The 18,311-nt window shown below is 32.6% G+C and overlaps 1 protein-coding gene across 1 annotated transcript in view; it reads left to right on the top strand.

Annotated features, from left to right (window-relative positions):
- The window catches only part of LOC144852486 (uncharacterized), a 21,518-nt gene extending 3,207 nt beyond the window's left edge, over positions 1–18,311 (top strand). Inside the window, exons 2-17 of the mRNA XM_078710314.1 lie at positions 111–168; positions 789–935; positions 1,450–1,580; positions 2,138–2,258; positions 2,528–2,575; positions 4,233–4,414; positions 5,689–5,736; positions 6,196–6,282; positions 6,684–6,774; positions 12,018–12,140; positions 12,390–12,512; positions 13,034–13,057; positions 13,781–13,864; positions 14,185–14,214; positions 15,081–15,101; positions 16,246–18,311. Of these exons, the coding sequence (XP_078566440.1) occupies positions 111–168; positions 789–935; positions 1,450–1,580; positions 2,138–2,258; positions 2,528–2,575; positions 4,233–4,414; positions 5,689–5,736; positions 6,196–6,282; positions 6,684–6,774; positions 12,018–12,140; positions 12,390–12,512; positions 13,034–13,057; positions 13,781–13,864; positions 14,185–14,214; positions 15,081–15,101; positions 16,246–17,159 (2,232 nt within the window). The 3' untranslated portion in view covers positions 17,160–18,311. The remainder of the gene's footprint in view (positions 1–110; positions 169–788; positions 936–1,449; positions 1,581–2,137; positions 2,259–2,527; positions 2,576–4,232; positions 4,415–5,688; positions 5,737–6,195; positions 6,283–6,683; positions 6,775–12,017; positions 12,141–12,389; positions 12,513–13,033; positions 13,058–13,780; positions 13,865–14,184; positions 14,215–15,080; positions 15,102–16,245) is intronic.

Raw genomic sequence — 18,311 nt, 5'->3', positions numbered from 1 at the left:
TAATTAGGTTCATGCATTATTCATGATTTTTGCCATAACATGTTGATACATAAAATATTGCAATATGAGATAGAAACAGTATTATCAATTCTTTTACTTTTTATCTAAAGAACTTTGTTGGAGAAATGCAATCATGTTCACAAGAAAGTGAAAGTAAAACAAATATCAGTAAGTTCTAATGTTATATTAAAGCTAATTATTTAAATCATGCTGTCATCAGTAAATTGTTTTTGCTTTTTTATAGACGGAATTGAAATAATTTCTGAATCAATTCATATCAATTTATTTTTCACAAAAAAAACAAACAAGAGCAATTGGAGAGTTGCAACATCTTCTAGGGGTAAAAAGTGTAAACACATCCGAAATGTGCTTCAGATATTGAGTCCTGTCAAAAGTTTAATTCCTGCGCAAATATTTGCGCATCCATGAGAATGTATAGTTTGAAACATTATTTAATATTGTCAAACGACCACCTATTATATAATTCTACTGCAGACTACCGTGCACCCCACCCATCATTAAATACAAACAACTGGACTTACATAATTGGGTGTGGTAACAACATTTTTATGAAGTTCCATCAAAATTTGAAATGGTTGATGAGAAACCTCTGGTTGATTTGAGTCATTGCATTGTCACAAACTATGATTTTTCTATACTGATCATTTTTGTTTTATTATCAGTATACAAAAAACCTAATTTGACTGCTATCCAAAAATGGATGTGACATAAATAATAATGAATAAATTGTGTTTTCTCAGATTTGTTTATTAATATTGTTTTCCTAGATGTTTGCTCAACAGATAAATATAACAACAACATTGGAACAGTACCTCAAGCTGAAAATATTTCTGTTGATTATTATGATGCAACTTGGGCAGGAGGATCCACATCTTACACAAAACTAAACATTTCATTTGACTTAAATATGAAAGGTATGGAAATTATTCACAAGATGAATACATTCTTTGCACATAGTATTTCAAAGTTCAAAGTATGGGAAATTGGGAATGTTGAAATTATAGCACTTTATCATACAAATGTATCAGTTAAATTATAAGGTAAAGCGACATTTGGCCCAGTTGCGTTATTGGATTGAAGAGATTGATTGTATCCTTAAGCGTGGTTCACACTAGCGACGCAACGCAAAGACGTAACGCAACGCAAGTGAATTTGACCAATCACAAGCGATGGCTTATTCGCTTATGATTGCTAACTGTCTATAACTTCGCTTGTCATTGGTTAAAACGCTTGCGTTGCGTTTACGTCCTTGCGTTACGTTCTAGTGGGAACCAAGCTTCAGGCAAGATGCTTTACTCTCATTGCCTCGTCCTGCACTGCACTGCTGGCTGCCATGGCTTCGTAGAGGGCCTAATCCAAATTTCCTCCAGTTAAGCTTGATGACAATAATAAATACCTTTACCTAATTATTATGTGTTTGTATTTCAGGTTCTGAGATATACATTGGAGCGGTAATAGAAATAACAGATCTAGACAACTCAAGACTGTATTGTAATTACTTAAACTTTAACGGCGATTTCATAACTGACAATGACCTTCTAACTGAAAATGGTTCAATTGTAAATATTCTTTTTGTTTCTATTATATATGACATTCATCACCTTCATACTGATAGTAAATTACAATATTATATTAGGGCCTACAATGGTAAGTTTACGTACCAGTTCACTGTATATTTGCCAGATGAGCAACATTTTGAAACAAGTATTGATTGAAACTTTAAAATATGTTATAATCCTATCTTGTTCAAAAAAGTAAAAACAATTATTTTATTACATTATTGCCATTCAAGCCTGCAGCCAGGAATTTTTCAGGGGAGTTCTTTTTCGGCAAAAAAGGGGCAATTGTAAGCGTAAGCAACTGATTGAAAAATAATATATTTTGGCTTAGTCTATACGAGGAAAGTAATTTGTCTGCTAGCATGTACAGTAGGATTGGCCAAAAAAGTTCATGAGTTAGGCCTATTTACTAAAACTGCTGCTTATTTTTAGTTTGAAAAGGGCACTGGCTACAGCTTTCCATTTATTTGAATGACCTTTTAAATCATTTCACTCACTTAGGTTTGTCACATAATAATTGTCTAATAATTTACTGAGCTCCACAACTTTTCCAATAGAAACGGATATTCTTTGACTGCACATCATATTTTCAACCAGGTGGAGGGTATTTGATCGTTGTTAAAACATTGCCAAATACTGATGGATTAAAACCAACAATCTTATATTATCAGATACCAAGTAAGTATAATGCTGCATTTATAAATGATTCATTAATTAAAGAAGTGATTTGAATAATGGTTAATGGTTTTAAATTTATATAGTGCAAAATACAAATAGTCTCTATGCGCTGTAAATAAGATATAACAATACTGTGTCATGGACACATAATACATAATAAACTATGATAAATATGTATTAAAAAGTAATAATACAAGAAATAAACGTATATCACATTTGGACATAACTATTTCATCATTAATGCATCATGCTTGTTATGTTTTATAAAGGTTGCTTTTATAGAAGAAATGATGGTTTATGTTTAACCGCTGAAGAAGGTAATGTAAATTATATATTAAAGAAAACTTTACCGGTAACCATAATATGACAGATTTTCCCCATTACATTACATGTGCACTCGCTATACAGCTATTGTAGTGAATTGTTTCATTGTTATGAACATATAAGTAACAGTGGTTTCGGAGGAGATACGTAAATTACGCGACAAATTTAGTAGCATTAATATATAGATGCTCCTCCCCTAAGGTTCACTATGAACTATATCAGTGCAGCCACTTTTAGGTGCTCTCTCATCTGTCCACATGACATGCTGTGTGTGAACTAGTACACCGTGGTAACCCCCTACTTGTTTTGAAAGATATACTAGGTTCTTTAAAGTGCACATAAGCGATATGTGTACACCGGACCTATAGTTTATATACCACCAGAACCATAGAGCTATTGATGCCTTGCCGATGTTATGGCTATAGATTACGGTTCCACTGTCTTAAAGACACCTTCAATTTGTGACTTTTTGTAAAAGTAATACATATATATTATTTTAAAAACATTAAACCAGGTCATTCCTTGTCTTAAATGTACGTTTTATAGTAAATTATAATAAAAAGTAAGAAACAATGCACTACCTAAGTAGCACGCGGTGACTGACCTCTCGTGGACGGTCTTTAGGCCTAGCCTAGCTAGGCTTAGTTTTGTAGGCCTAGCTGGTAAACATCGGTAACGTACGAACATCGTACGCTAGCTATATACCTAGCCCGACGTTGTATAGTTGCTGCATTAATTGTCTTTCTATTTTTGCCAGACTCTGTTGATACAAATTGGGGGAAAACCCGGTATTTTTGCTGAAAAGTCTTCCATTTGTTTAGGCCTCACGATCCAGTGGGTGAATTACAGAAGAAAAACAGAAATATCAATGCATTTTGGGATTTATAGCGGGCCGCTATAATAATTATTAGAATCAACTTATTTTTCACATTTTTAACCATTTAAAGACGAAAAAAGTTATCGCAATAGGACCATATAGTATTATTTTTACATTAAATATAGTTTGTGATCTTAAAATAGATCTAAAAAACGTAGGGAAGGTGTCTTTAAACACTCTGCCACTCACTCTCTCAAAATATAGTACTTACAACTACAGACAGTATTATATTTTTTGTGAATGCTCCATTCAATTTCTCAAGTAGATTGTAGATTTGTATTGTATTGTATTTCCATTTGTCAAATTCAAATTCAAATATTCTTTATTCATCATCAATCATGAAAATATACAACAATATATGAGAACATAAAATAAAGATGAAAAGGAAACACATAAAAACTCAAAAGAGCTTGATTAATTGTGTCCCCCTACATCCCTAACTAGCCTAAAAACTAAAACATAAATAATAAAAAAAAAAAAAAAAAAAAAAAAATTTCTGATGTCACCTCAATTTTGTTAAGGGAGCTGTGTTTCATTCCAACATTGAAGTAATGTAAGCTTTACATTAAAAAAACAGGAAGAGCCCTCAAAATAAAAATTTTAAATTGATTCACAAATGAGGCACTACAGACCATGCCATTTAACTCAACCACATTCCAAAATTGGGACATTATCATTGATAAAACAGTGAAACACTGTGCCCTCAGACCAGTTCTGTACACTAATTGGCTTGTATCATGTTTAAGTTGGATTTTTTCTCCTAAAAAATATAGATTTACCTAGTGTGTGGACGCCATATGTGTATAAACTTGATGGTCGTGGACATAAGCGAGTTGAATTGGTCTTCAACCTTGCTCCGTACAATTTTGATATGTACATAGTATATTTTATACAGAAAGAACTTGATGGACACGTAACCATAGCAAGCCATTTATACTGTCTTCAAATATATGTGGTAAGAAAGTATTATAATATTTGTTGTGTCAGTTCCTACCAAATATATCATTTTATTTTACCTCTTAGTGTAAAACATGTAATGTAATTAGGTAATGATACCTGACAGCTAGAGGCGGATTCAGTGGGGAAGGGGTGGGGGGAACCTTTAATTGCAAATTGTAATGCAACAAATAGAAAAATAAAATTAAGTTCAGCACTTCATTTCACTATTTTTAGGCCCTGGGCCCCCACCTATTAATTTCAGGATTCTGGATCCACCACTGATAGCCCACATTCACTCAACAGTTATGGCATTGAGTAATTCATTTCTCCAGAACTGTCAATGGGGTTTTAATCTGGAAGAAAGTTTATTAACAAGACAAAAGGGCCAAGGCCTGTCTTTATTATGAAACAATAACTATGTGTTTTAAATAATAATAAAAAAAAATCTGTTTGATATTCATTGAATTGATTAAAAACACATTGAAGTATCATTTTATTATTAATTGATTTTTCATAGTATGCTGCAGAAAATGTTTACAATAGGCCTGCTCAGAGGTGCAGCCGGATTCTGTGAGAGAAGCGAGAAAAAACGCGCACACAAATATTACAATGTTAACAATAATAAACTGCAACAACAAACAAACATAACAACCACATATATTATTCTTTCTTGCTTGTCTGAGATGGTGGTAAACACCCCACATACCCAACCGCTATGTACTATGTTTCTCTCCAGTGTTCTTGCATTGTGTTCGTTGCGTGACATCAAACGAATTCGATGGCCTGGCCATAACCATGGTTTTCCCACTAGCAACACAACCTACACGCAACGTAAACACTACGCAAGGACATAAACGCAACATAAGCAATTTGACCATTCACAAGCGTTTGATTATTCAAACTCTTGCTTGTCGACTCATTGTCAACTAGATTTTTAAGTTGATAAAATTGTGATTTGACGATTTGTTGTGAAGGGTTTGATGTGTTCATATTGTTTACACAAATATCAGATGGGGTAAATCTTTGACCACGCTGATCGTAACAGTGTACCTAGAGTTCTATGTTATGCATTCATTTCTGCCTTGTCTGGTATAAAAAACAAATATCGACTAGGCTTTTATTGAAAAATATAGCCCTCTGTGATCGGGACTAAACTATATCTCTTAAGTTCTTCTCAGCCCAGTCAATATTTGTACCATACAAAATGAGATGTCAAAGTCAGTTTTGAGTTTTAAAAAATGTTTAGCAAAAATCTTATAGCCTAAATTGGTTTGACATTTGTTTTTTCAGGAGAATATAAATTCTACAGAACGATGTCCAAGTCAAGAGAATTTTCAGGTAGGAAAAATAAAACAGTAAAATATAGAAATCATATTTGTAATAAAAAACAGATGCCGGTTTTCGGGCATTATAATGAATGCTCTAAAGATAGGTATTCTTTGAAAAAATGTAACAAAAATCAATGCTTTCCCAAAATTTAATGATTCATGAATCATAAAATAGATATATTGTAATTTATTATAATAAATTTGAAATTGCGAAATTGCATAGTTTCTACTTGTTGCTCTGTTTCAGAGATGAAACCCAAAGAGATGATTGTTTGAGCCAATCATAATTGATGTCAGTTTTGAACACTGCTAAATGAATGCTTGCTATTGCTTGCTATAATGTTTTTTTCATGAATCATTTTTAATTTTTACCTGAAAACTATGCTTGTATGCTATTTTAGACAATTGTATTTTGATTTTTACAATAGTAAATTAAAAATTCAATTCCTATCTAAACATGCTCTTACAGTTTGAGGTCAGTAGCCGGAAGGATAACAATGAAACTTTTGTTACAGTTATTTGGACTGACGTTCAAGAGGCTTTCTATTATGTTGAGGTAAAAAAAAAAGGCTGACCCTAGATTTGATCAAATTTTGAATATTACCCCAAAAGACTTTACTTATTTCAAGAACCAAGTCCACCTCACATTTGCTATAAAGTTCTGGAAATAAAATAGTATGTGCTGTAATAATAAACAAATTAAATAATTTTACACCACCGTATATTGCAGGCCCTTCCCAATGGTCTCTCCACAGTGTAACGCTTTTTTGTTGTTGAAGTAACCCAACTTCTGAAATACCATGTTTGCTGTAGGTCATCTTTCAGATCCAAAAGTTGCAATAAAAACTGTGAAAATAATGAAATCAAATTACCTTTATATAGTCTTAAAAATACAATAAAGTATTTTACTGTTAATAAGAAATTGCAAAATAAATTAATATTCAATTTTACTTGAAGTTGCAACCACGGCCAACCACTAATGGACAACAGTGTTCAACAAAAACTGAAGTTAACTGTGCAATAAAGACAGGAGACATTTATGTGAAAGGTATACAGATTCAATTATTATGTTATATGACAAATATGCACGGTCAATGATATATAGTATAGAACATGATGGAAGAGAATAGAGGATGATGAACGAGAATAGAACATGATGGAAGAGTATACAGCGTGATGGAAGAGAATAGAGCATGATAAAAGAGAATAGAACATGATGGAAGAGTATACAGCGTGATGGAAGAGAATAGAGCATGATGAAAGAGAATAGAACATGATGGAAGATTATACAGCATGATGGAAGAGAATAGAGCATGATGAAAGAGAATAGAACATGATGGAAGAGTATACAGCGTGATGGAAGAGAATAGAGCATGATGAAAGAGAATAGAACATGATGGAAGATTATACAGCATGATGGAAGAGAATAGAGCATGATGAAAGAGAATAGAACATGATTGAAGAGAATAGAACATGATGGAAGAGTATACAGCATGATGGAAGAGAATAGAGCATGATGAAAGAGAATAGAACATGATTGAAGAGAATAGAGCATGATGTAAGAGTATAAAGCATGATGAAAGAGAATAGAGCATGATGGAAGAGTATACAGCATGATGGAAGAGAATAGAGCATGATGAAAGAGAATAGAACATGATTGAAGAGAATAGAGCATGATGAAAGAGAATAGAGCATGATGGAAGAGTATAGAGCATGATGGAAGAGTATAGAGCATAATGAAAGAGAATAGAGCATGATGAAAGAGTATAGAACATGATGGAAGAGTATAGAGCATAATGAAAGAGAATAGAGCATGATGAAAGAGTATAGAACATGATGGAAGAGAATAGAACATGATGAAAGAGAATAAAGTATGATGGAAGAGTATAGAGCATAATGAAAGAGAATAGAGCATGATGAAAGAGTATAGAACATGATGGAAGAGAATAGAGCATGATGGAAGAGTATAAAGCACGATGAAAGAGTATAAAGCATGATGAAAGAGAATAGAACATGATGAAAGAGTATAGAACATGATGAAAGAGTATAGAACATGATGGAAGAGTATACAGCATGATGAAAGAGAATAGAACATGATGAAAGAGTATAGAGCATGATGAAAGAGAATAGAGCATGATGTAAGAGAATAGAGCATGATGTAAGAGAATAGAGCATGATGGAAGAGAATAGAGCATGATGGAAGAGTATAAAGCATGATGAAAGAGAATAGAGCATGATGGAAGAGTATAAAGCATGATGAAAGAGAATAGAGCATGATGGAAGAGTATAAAGCATGATGAAAGAGAATAGAGCATGATGAAAGAGTATAAAGCATGATGAAAGAGAATAGAGCATGATGAAGAGTATAGAGCATGATGAAAGAGAATAGAGCATGATAAAAGAGAATAGAGCATGATGGAAGAGTATAGAACATGATGGAAGAGTATAAAGCATGATGGAAGAGAATAGAACATGATGGAAGATTATACAGCATGATGGAAGAGAATAAAGCATGATGAAAGAGAATAGAGCATGATGAAAGAGTATAGAACATGATGGAAGTGTATAGAGCATGATGAAAGAGAATAGAGCATGATGGAAGAGTATAAAGCATGATGGAAGAGTATAGAGCATGATGAAAGAGAATAGACATGATGAAAGAGTATAGAACATGATGGAAGAGTATAAAGCATGATGGAAGAGATAGAACATGATGGAAGAGAATAGAGCATGATGAAAGAGAATAGAGCATGATGAAAGAGAATAGAACATGATGGAAGAGTATAGAGCATGATGGAAGAGTATAGAGCATGATGGAAGAGAATAGAGCATGATGGAAGAGTATAGAGCATGATGGAAGAGAATAGAGCATGATGGAAGAGAATAGAGCATGATGGAAGTGTATAGAGAGCATGATGAAAGTGTATAGAACATGATGGAAGTGTATAGAGAGCATGATGTAAGAGAATAGAGCATGATGTAAGAGAATAGAGCATGATGGAAGAGAATAGAGCATGATGGAAGAGAATAGAGCATGATGTAAGAGAATAGAGCATGATGGAAGTGTATAGAGAGCATGATGGAAGAGAATAGAACATGATGGAAGTGTATAGAGCATGATGTAAGAGAATAGAGCATGATGGAAGTGTATAGAGAGCATGATGAAAGAGTATTGAACATGATGGAAGTGTATAGAGAGCATGATGTAAGAGAATAGAGCATGATGGAAGAGTATAGAGCATGATGGAAAAGTATAGAGCATGATGGAAGAGAATAGAACATGATGGAAGAGAATAGAACATGATGGAAGAGAATAGAGCATGATGGAAGAGAATAGAGCATGATGAAAGAGAATAGAGCATGATGAAAGAGTATAGAGCATGATGGAAGAGTATAGAGCATGATGGAAGAGAATAGAGCATGATGGAAGAGTATAGAGCATGATGGAAGAGAATAGAGCATGATGAAAGAGAATAGAGCATGATGAAAGAGAATAGAACATGATAGTAAGTAAGTAAGTAATATTTATTGCTTTCCAAATACAGTACAAATATATAAAACAGTATAATGTAAATGAAATAAAAAGAGAAACATTAAATATAAAAATACAAGACTAGACAAAAAAATAAGCATGGAAAGCAGGGGATGGCCCTTTAAGCCCAGAGGCTTGTTTCCAAAGGGGTCCCCAACATAATAAAACAAAATTACAATAATTTTACAAAAATATAGATCAATTATAATTTTATACAGTATTACAAATTAATTTAATTACATTGATTTATGCCGAATTCTGATAATCATTATTATTATAAAAATATCTACTATTATTTACAAGAAAAGTCAATCATAATTTAGGTCTATATAATTTGCATATTTGTTAATAAAAATTTCTTAAGAGTCCTTTTAAAACTATTGTGTGTAAAAATATTTTTTATTTCTATTGGTAATTTGTTCCACAGTGTGATTGCATTAAAAAAAAAGGTCTTACTAACAGTATAGTTATTCATTGGAACAATAAAATTACAATCTTTACCTCTAGTACCATGGTTATGGTTTATCCTATTAAAATTATTTAACATAAAGTCTGGACAACTTTTTGTCCAGGAAGAGTATAGAGCATGATGGAAGAGTATAGAGCATGATGGAAGAGAATAGAGCATGATGGAAGAGTATAGAGCATGATGGAAGAGAATAGAGCATGATGGAAGAGAATAGAGCATGATGGAAGTGTATAGAGAGCATGATGAAAGTGTATAGAACATGATGGAAGTGTATAGAGAGCATGATGTAAGAGAATAGAGCATGATGTAAGAGAATAGAGCATGATGGAAGAGAATAGAGCATGATGGAAGAGAATAGAGCATGATGTAAGAGAATAGAGCATGATGGAAGTGTATAGAGAGCATGATGGAAGAGAATAGAACATGATGGAAGTGTATAGAGCATGATGTAAGAGAATAGAGCATGATGGAAGTGTATAGAGAGCATGATGAAAGAGTATAGAACATGATGGAAGTGTATAGAGAGCATGATGAAAGAGAATAGAGCATGATGGAAGAGTATAGAGCATGATGGAAAAGTATAGAGCATGATGGAAGAGAATAGAACATGATGGAAGAGAATAGAACATGATGGAAGAGAATAGAGCATGATGGAAGAGAATAGAGCATGATGAAAGAGAATAGAGCATGATGAAAGAGAATAGAGCATGATGTAAGAGAATAGAGCATGATGTAAGAGAATAGAGCATGATGGAAGAGAATAGAGCATGATGGAAGAGTATAGAGCATGATGTAAGAGTATCAAGCATGATGTAAGAGAATAGAGCATGATGGAAGAGAGTAGAGCATGATGGAAGAGAATAGAGCATGATGTAAGAGAATAGAGCATGATGTAAGAGTATAGAACATGATGTAAGAGAATAGAGCATGATGTAAGAGAATAGAGCATGATGGAAGAGAATAGAGCATGATGGAAGAGAATAGAGCATGATGTAAGAGAATAGAGCATGATGTAAGAGTATAGAGCATGATGGAAGAGAATAGAACATGATGTAAGAGAATAGAGCATGATGGAAGAGAATAGAGCATGATGGAAGAGAATAGAGCATGATGGAAGAGTATAGAGCATGATGTAAGAGTATAGAGCATGATGTAAGAGAATAGAGCATGATGGAAGAGAATAGAGCATGATGTAAGAGAATAGAGCATGATGGAAGAGAATAGAGCATGATGTAAGAGTATAGAGCATGATGTAAGAGAATAGAGCATGATGGAAGAGAATAGAGCATGATGGAAGAGAATAGAACATGATGGAAGAGTATAGAGCATGATGTAAGAGTATAAAGCATGATTTAAGAGAATAGAGCATAATGGAAGAGAATAGAGTATGATGAAAGAATATAGAACATGATTAAAGCATATAGAGCAATACAGCTAGGCATTCAAAAGGCAATGCTCCAATTTGGTCACAGAGTAGAGCAGTTATACACGGCGGACTGCAAAGCTTGTTTTTCAAACAGGGATGAAACAAAAAATGTATATAAAGCTGAACGTTCAATAGTAACGTCCATCATTAGTACAAAATAATGAATGGCACGTAATGTAGTTAACCAATCAAATAGCAAGAATACAATCAGGTGTGTTATAATATACAAATAATGAATGTTTAATGAGTGTAACGGTACAAATAATGGCATGAGGTGAATGATGAAAGGCTATATATCAACAAGGCGACAGCCGAGTTGATATTTTACCTTTCATCATCTAGCTAGGCCTAGACTGAAAGACAGCAATACGAAATTTCAACAGGCAACTGGAAATCATCTAGGCTAATTATGTTTTTTTCAACAAGTCTTGTAGGGATGTCCCCATTAATAATCAAAATCCTAAAAACAATCTAAAGCAAATTTAAATGCCTTTTTGAATGAAATTAGTACATATATATCTCTAAATCGTACACAAAAATCTGCTGCTGCTACATAAATAGGATTGTGTTTACAAAAAGGGGCAAGACAACAGGTGGCATTGTTGTATTTTACAGTAATTTGTACACTAGATTTTTTTTTCATCCGCGAAACATTTTTTTTTTCTTCGTACACAAAAATGTTTAAAAAGTACTATTAAACGATCATTTAATAGTGGGTACTATTGCACGCCATGTGACCCACAAGTGCCCAATCAAATGACAGGAATTTATTTAGGTGTTATATAATAAATAATAATATGTACAATATTATGCTAAGCGAAATTTTAATCATTCTATCTTTATAAATATTGGTTTGATTTGAAGAACGCCCGTGTGAAAATGTTCCAGACCCTTGTGGAGGAGAAAATATGCTATGTAACGTTGAAGATGGTGAGCCTGTTTGTTCCTGTGAAGATCACTTTGAGATGGTAAATGGAACGTGCTTAGGTAGGCTTACAATTACATTTTTTTTTTCATCTGTAAAACGTTTTTTTTTTCGTACACAAAAAATGTTTAAAAAGTACTATTAAACGATCGTTTAATAGTGCATACTATTGCACGCCATGTGACCCACAATCGTCCAATCAAATGACAGTAATTTATTTAGGTGTTATATAATAAATATTAATATGTACAATATTATGCTGAGTGAAATATTAATCATTCTATCTTTATAAATATTGGTTTGATTTAAAGAACACCCTTGTGAAAATGTTCCAGACCCTTGTGGAGGAGAAAATATGCTATGTAACGTTGAAGATGGTGAGCCTGTTTGTTCCTGTAAAGATGGCTTTGAGATTGATAATGGAATATGCTCAGGTAGGCCTACAGTTACATTTAATATTTTGGAATACTACAGAATACACTGCATTGTGCATTAACCATTTGAATACGCGAGGTTTCTACCCTAAGTGACTGAAGCTAAATAAGGTATTTTTAATAGGTTTAGGAAAAATGCAAAATACATTTTTGTGACTGTAACTTTCTGCAATTACGGGCCTCGTGTCCTTTGACAGTAAATTACCCTCTATGGGATATGGGCCATGTCTTCAAAGGGTTAACATTAAACAAACACACGGAACTGCAAAGGATAAAAAATGAATGAGGCCAACATTGCAATGAGGAATAAAAGAATATACCAGCAAATACATAACGAAATTTATGCCAAAATTCATTTTGTCTTTTTAGAAAAACCTTGTAAAATATTATATTGGAATACTACAAAATACACTGCATTTCATTTTGTGAAAATTAATTTTCACTCACTGTGCCATTTATAATTTGTTTATATCTGTCAAATGTATAAATGTTTTTTAAGATTTACTTTTTTTTATTTTTAGAGAAACAAGATGTTAATCAAAATGGTAAAGTAAACTACTATAATTATTACAAAGCATTTTTTGGTGTAAAGACATTCTATGTCGACACAGAATTGTAAATGTAACTCACTCAACTTAACTGTATCAACATAAGCGCTCTAAGCAACTAAACGCAACTGACCTTACTTTCACTTCACTGACTTTTCTGGACATTTTAAAATTCTCTATCTAAAGTTCACTCATTAAACCTGACGAAGAAAATATAATCATTTTGTGAAAAATAATTTTCAGTCTCTGTGCGGTTTAGAATTTGTTTATATCTGTCAAATTTATAAATGTTTAAGATTTCTTTTTTTTTTTTATTTTTAGAGGGTCAAACAGGTAGGGAAACTACTTTAATTATTACAAAGCATTTGTTGGTATAAAGGTAGTCTTAGGGTCTGTTTCTGCTGAAAAAATAAAAATAATCTATTTTTCCTAAGTACCAAAAATCACAGAATTGACCGGTTTGCAACTGAAAATGTTCTCCGACGTTAATCGGTTATCTGGTAAGCGCTTTTTAAAAATCATGTCATCCATCATCCAAAAATAATTGATTAAAAAAATAATCGGTTAATAATTGATTATTTCTGCTCAGCAGAAACAGGCCCTTACAGTATGTTGGCATTTAAAATATTTGTTTGAAAAACTTTGTAGGCTTGCACTTCGCAATTTCTAGTATTTATGTTGTTTGCTATGGTAATTTGTAATTGAAATATTTATTTAAAGATTATGTTATTCCTGCTGTGATTGGTAGCTTGATTGGACTTATTGCCATCATAATTGTTGTGTGGCTAGTATACAAAAATGGAGGTAAGATTCCATGTAGCCATTATTTTTTTGGTTTCCTAGTCCTGTAGTAATAATAACTATTGTACAGGTAGTAATGATTTAATCAATCAATCATTCATAACATGGCTGGACAGGACCTTTTCTGATATATTCAGACAATTCAGCACTTTAGATGATCTGATTTACCATAGGTCAGTAGTAATTTAAAGTAAGATGTATATCTGTTTACTGTATAAGATATACAAATTTGTTTGTTCCCGTTAATATTAAAATTATATTTGGCATAATTATGTTGGAAAAAATGAAATTGAACTTATTATGTAAAATACTTTTATTTTCAGATGTTAATGACGAAAAACCAATATATGGAGGTAGGTAGCAATTGATTTTGAATGTAAAAAACTCTGTCAAGGTGGGGAGCGAGAAAGCATGTTGCATCACCCCCGTGATATAGATTAGGTCGGAAAGTTTCCTAATTTGTTTGCTTGATTGTAACAACATTAAAAAATACTTCACAAAGAGTAGGCTAAACTTTAACAGTAGGCATTTGAATGTCTCTGTTACCAGTTTAAATGACTATATAAAAATATGTATATATTATTCAACATTGCAAGTGGTTACTGCTTTATTTTAAATGATTTTTCTGAAACCTGAAAATTGAATGTACTTGGGAAAAAATCAAAAACATACTTGCATAATGTACAATGTAGCCTTCTGCATTCTTTTCTAAGTTACTGTATGTACTACAGCGGGTGATTTGCCACCTTAGCAAAGATTACTCAGTTATTAATAGTGATCCTTCTCTAAATCAATGTAAAAACATTGAATTCCGAAGAAGCTAGATTTAATGAAGAGATTATCCATCTAATTGTTTAACTTCACCTCCAAAAACTCCCAATAATCGTTAATGTTTACCAATATTTTGAGTCAACTTAAGGTGCAATTTCTCTTGATTATTTTTGATAAAAAAAATTTACATATAATAATTAATAAATAAACTGCCTAGCCATTGTTAATGATAGATGCTGATGCTTAAAATTGTTTTAAAAGTGCACTCTATAGTTATATAGTGTTTTTACAATTTTTGCTAAATTTCCCAATATATTTTGCTTTTTAAAAGTTGATACCTCTGCCAAATAAAAAAACCACTATTTTACCTTCGTATTTGATTGGTAGTATCCTGTTGATAAATCAAATTTGTTTTAAACTTATAATATCAATATTTTTTTAATTACAGATAATGAAGGGCAAAACGAAGGTAATTTAATCATTCATCGATTTTGTCAAATTACAAAGTTTGAGAAACTTGATTACTGCGTAGAAGTTATTTATATTCTTGACAGAAATTTCACCTCCCATTACGCTTCATTGCTTGTCAGATCCAAAAGGTCATGGTTTGTCTACAAAAAAATTGGCCTAAGATGACCTAGGCTAAGTTTACGGCTTTAACTCTCTGTCGGTAAAATCAATTATTGTGTATTTAGGGAGCCTGCAGCGTCATCAAAACTATGTTATGCCACCAGCACTCTGTGTATCTGTGTAGTAATTGAGCCTTAATTTAGACTGAAATTACGATTACTATAATATGATACACCTTATTGTATCCTTGCCATTTGATTGGTTAAATATTTATCCCATGTCATTGGGTATTAGCTCTATTGAAAGAAGAAATCTAAAGTTGATAATTAACACGGCACTTATTAAAGCACTTTCAGCATTTTGTTACTGTATGATGAACTTCCAAAAATCAACCTGTAGTAATATGCGGCATCTACAATTGATCTACTTTGTGCCCAAAATGTGCTGCCTTTTTAAATGGTGGCTTAGATCTTTCCTCCCATTTTAGAATGTCACAACATTATACAATGTGTCAATTTTGTGATTACAAAAATGAAAAGTTCAATGCTATAAAACTGCGATTTGTGAATGGTAAACATGGTTTTTCAGTGCAGGCACAGAAGCTTCATGATCCATTGATTATCTGTGGCCATGTACATACTTAAATCACCATGTTGCGTGAAATCGACAATAATGTTTAAGATCTTAGCATCCGATTAATTTGTAGGTGTGTATAATAATATATAATAATGAATGTTTTGCATTTGTTGTGTGGGGAGAATATTTCATTACTTGAAAGATTGACTGCTCTATTTAACAAGGCGGAGCTGAGTCAATCTTTTAATGAATGAAGTATTCTCACCGTTCACCTCGTAAACATTCATTACAAGAAAAAATAAATGTTACCCATGTAAATCAATCATTTGGTTCCAGATAAAATTAATAGATAGTGAAAGCATGATATTGATCACATTTTAGTTTGTTATAAATAAAAATAGCTATTATAGTAAAACCCTTCATTAAAATTTAAAAAAACCAAAACATTGAAACTTCTTATCTTACAGAAATTTATATGAGACGCGTGTTTGTAATCCACTCCTATGATCATGAATATCACAATGAGGTCGTTCTGAAACTCTGTGTGTTTCTTAAAAACCTCTGCAAGTTAAATGTGCGCACTGCCCTTTGGAGTTCCAATGAAATTGGCATCGGAGTAAATGAATGGATGAACCGAGAATGCGAAGAAGCTGATAAAGTTATCATATTGTGCTCTCAAGGAACTCAAATAAAATGGAGGGCCATGTCCCGGCAAATAGAAATTGATGTTTGCGAGGATAACATGGGGGATTTATTTTTACCGTTCATGCGGCTTCAAACACCTGAATTTCTGAAAAACTCACAGAAATTCATTGTGTCGTACATGAGCTATTCGTCTGAAGAACACATACCGCAACCATTAAGGTTTTTACCAAAGTATCGGTTGATGGATCATGTAGAAAAAATGTTCTATCGTGTCAATGACCTGGAGAAATACAATGCAACACAAGATCACTATTGCAAAGCACTACAGGAGTGGGATACATATAGTGATGCAGGTGTTGAACTGAAGAAGGCCATTGAAGAGATGAAGAAAGTTCATTCAGATCCAGACTGGTTCTTTCACATGAACAAAATATCAGCTGATAAAAAGCGACAAATATTGGCAAAAAAGACCAATATTGACGACAAACCGAATCCCGACATTAGTATAATCTCTATGCCAGATGTCTCGCCTACTGTGGATCCTGTCAGCGACAATGAATACCAAATGTCTGCACTGAATTCACTACGACAACTTACCTCACGAAGCAGTTCTTCGTTTGGAGAGGGATGTCCAAGTAACGATTCTGGAGTCAATGATATATCTGGTAACTTACAGGGTACTGTTAATATCCCCCTTTCAGCTTCATTTTATGATCCTAGTGCCACAAATGTTTGATTGTATGTGCTGTAAAGCCTATTTTACTGTCCACGTTGAATTGTGCCAAGTGTCGTTGAGTCTTCAATATTTAAATCTTTGAATTTGGTGCACTCAACGCAACTCAGCCATTTAAACAAAAACAAGTTTACATGCAACATTCTATATTATGTTCATATTTGTTGTTTTGTTCTAGAAACTTAGGATAGGATTTGTGATTTGTTGAGGTACATTTACACATTTTAATTTCTTCTGTTTTCCTATTGTTTCTTTTTATATTTTGATGTTTTGTATTGTGATAATTGTTGAGATACATTTTTAATTTAGCTTATTGTTTCTTGCTTTATAGATTGTTTAGCTTTACATATTTTTGCTTTGCAATACTGTTGTAAATAAAATGAGAAATATTTTTGTAAATACTCTGTTACTTTTAAGAGAACCTTTGTGAGCGCCCTTGAATCATTTTACACTTTTTATAACCACCCAATCAATCAAATATTTTTGGTATAGATTTATTATAAATTTTACACCCAATAAGACAAAACTTTTTCCCCTTATGTAGAAACATTTTTTAAACTGTAAAAAAATCATATTTTCATATATTTTTCCAAGAATGTTTACAATAGAATCCCCTTGGTGGATTCTCATATTAAAGGGACATTTTCCCCTAAAGGAATTCGGGGCAATACAGTAGAAAACCGCTGGGACCCTAAAATATGGAAAAAGAGTAGACACTACCAAAAAAAAACACCAAAAAACTATAGCAAAATGGACACTAACTGATTTGGACCAGGGGGTGCCCCAAAGGAGGGGGTTTACTGTATATTTTAACACTATTCAGGGGACACTTTAGTGGGTTCTGAATAAAGGTTCTACTGTTGATTAATTTTACTTGTCATAAACGATCAATACAATAAATAAATCAATCAATTTTGTTTTCAACTTTTTGTATCAAGTTACTGTAAAAATATTTTATATATATTTATGATACCCACAGCATTGTCATTTTTTAAGTACTTTGCCTTTTGATTTATATATAAATTAATATAAATTTAATAATCAAATGTGTTGCGTTACTGTCAAATGATCATATTCTGAACATGATCTCATAATCACGTCAAGCATAGCTCAACAGTGAAAGTTCCATATTTTTTAGTTGTATGAGATCATGTT

The sequence above is a fragment of the Antedon bifida genome, chromosome 9 (genome assembly GCF_963402885.1).
Source record: "Antedon bifida chromosome 9, ecAntBifi1.1, whole genome shotgun sequence".
Taxonomy (NCBI): Eukaryota; Metazoa; Echinodermata; class Crinoidea; order Comatulida; family Antedonidae; genus Antedon; species Antedon bifida.
Note: the sequence above shows the minus strand (reverse complement) of the source record. Positions and strands in the feature narration are given on the sequence as shown.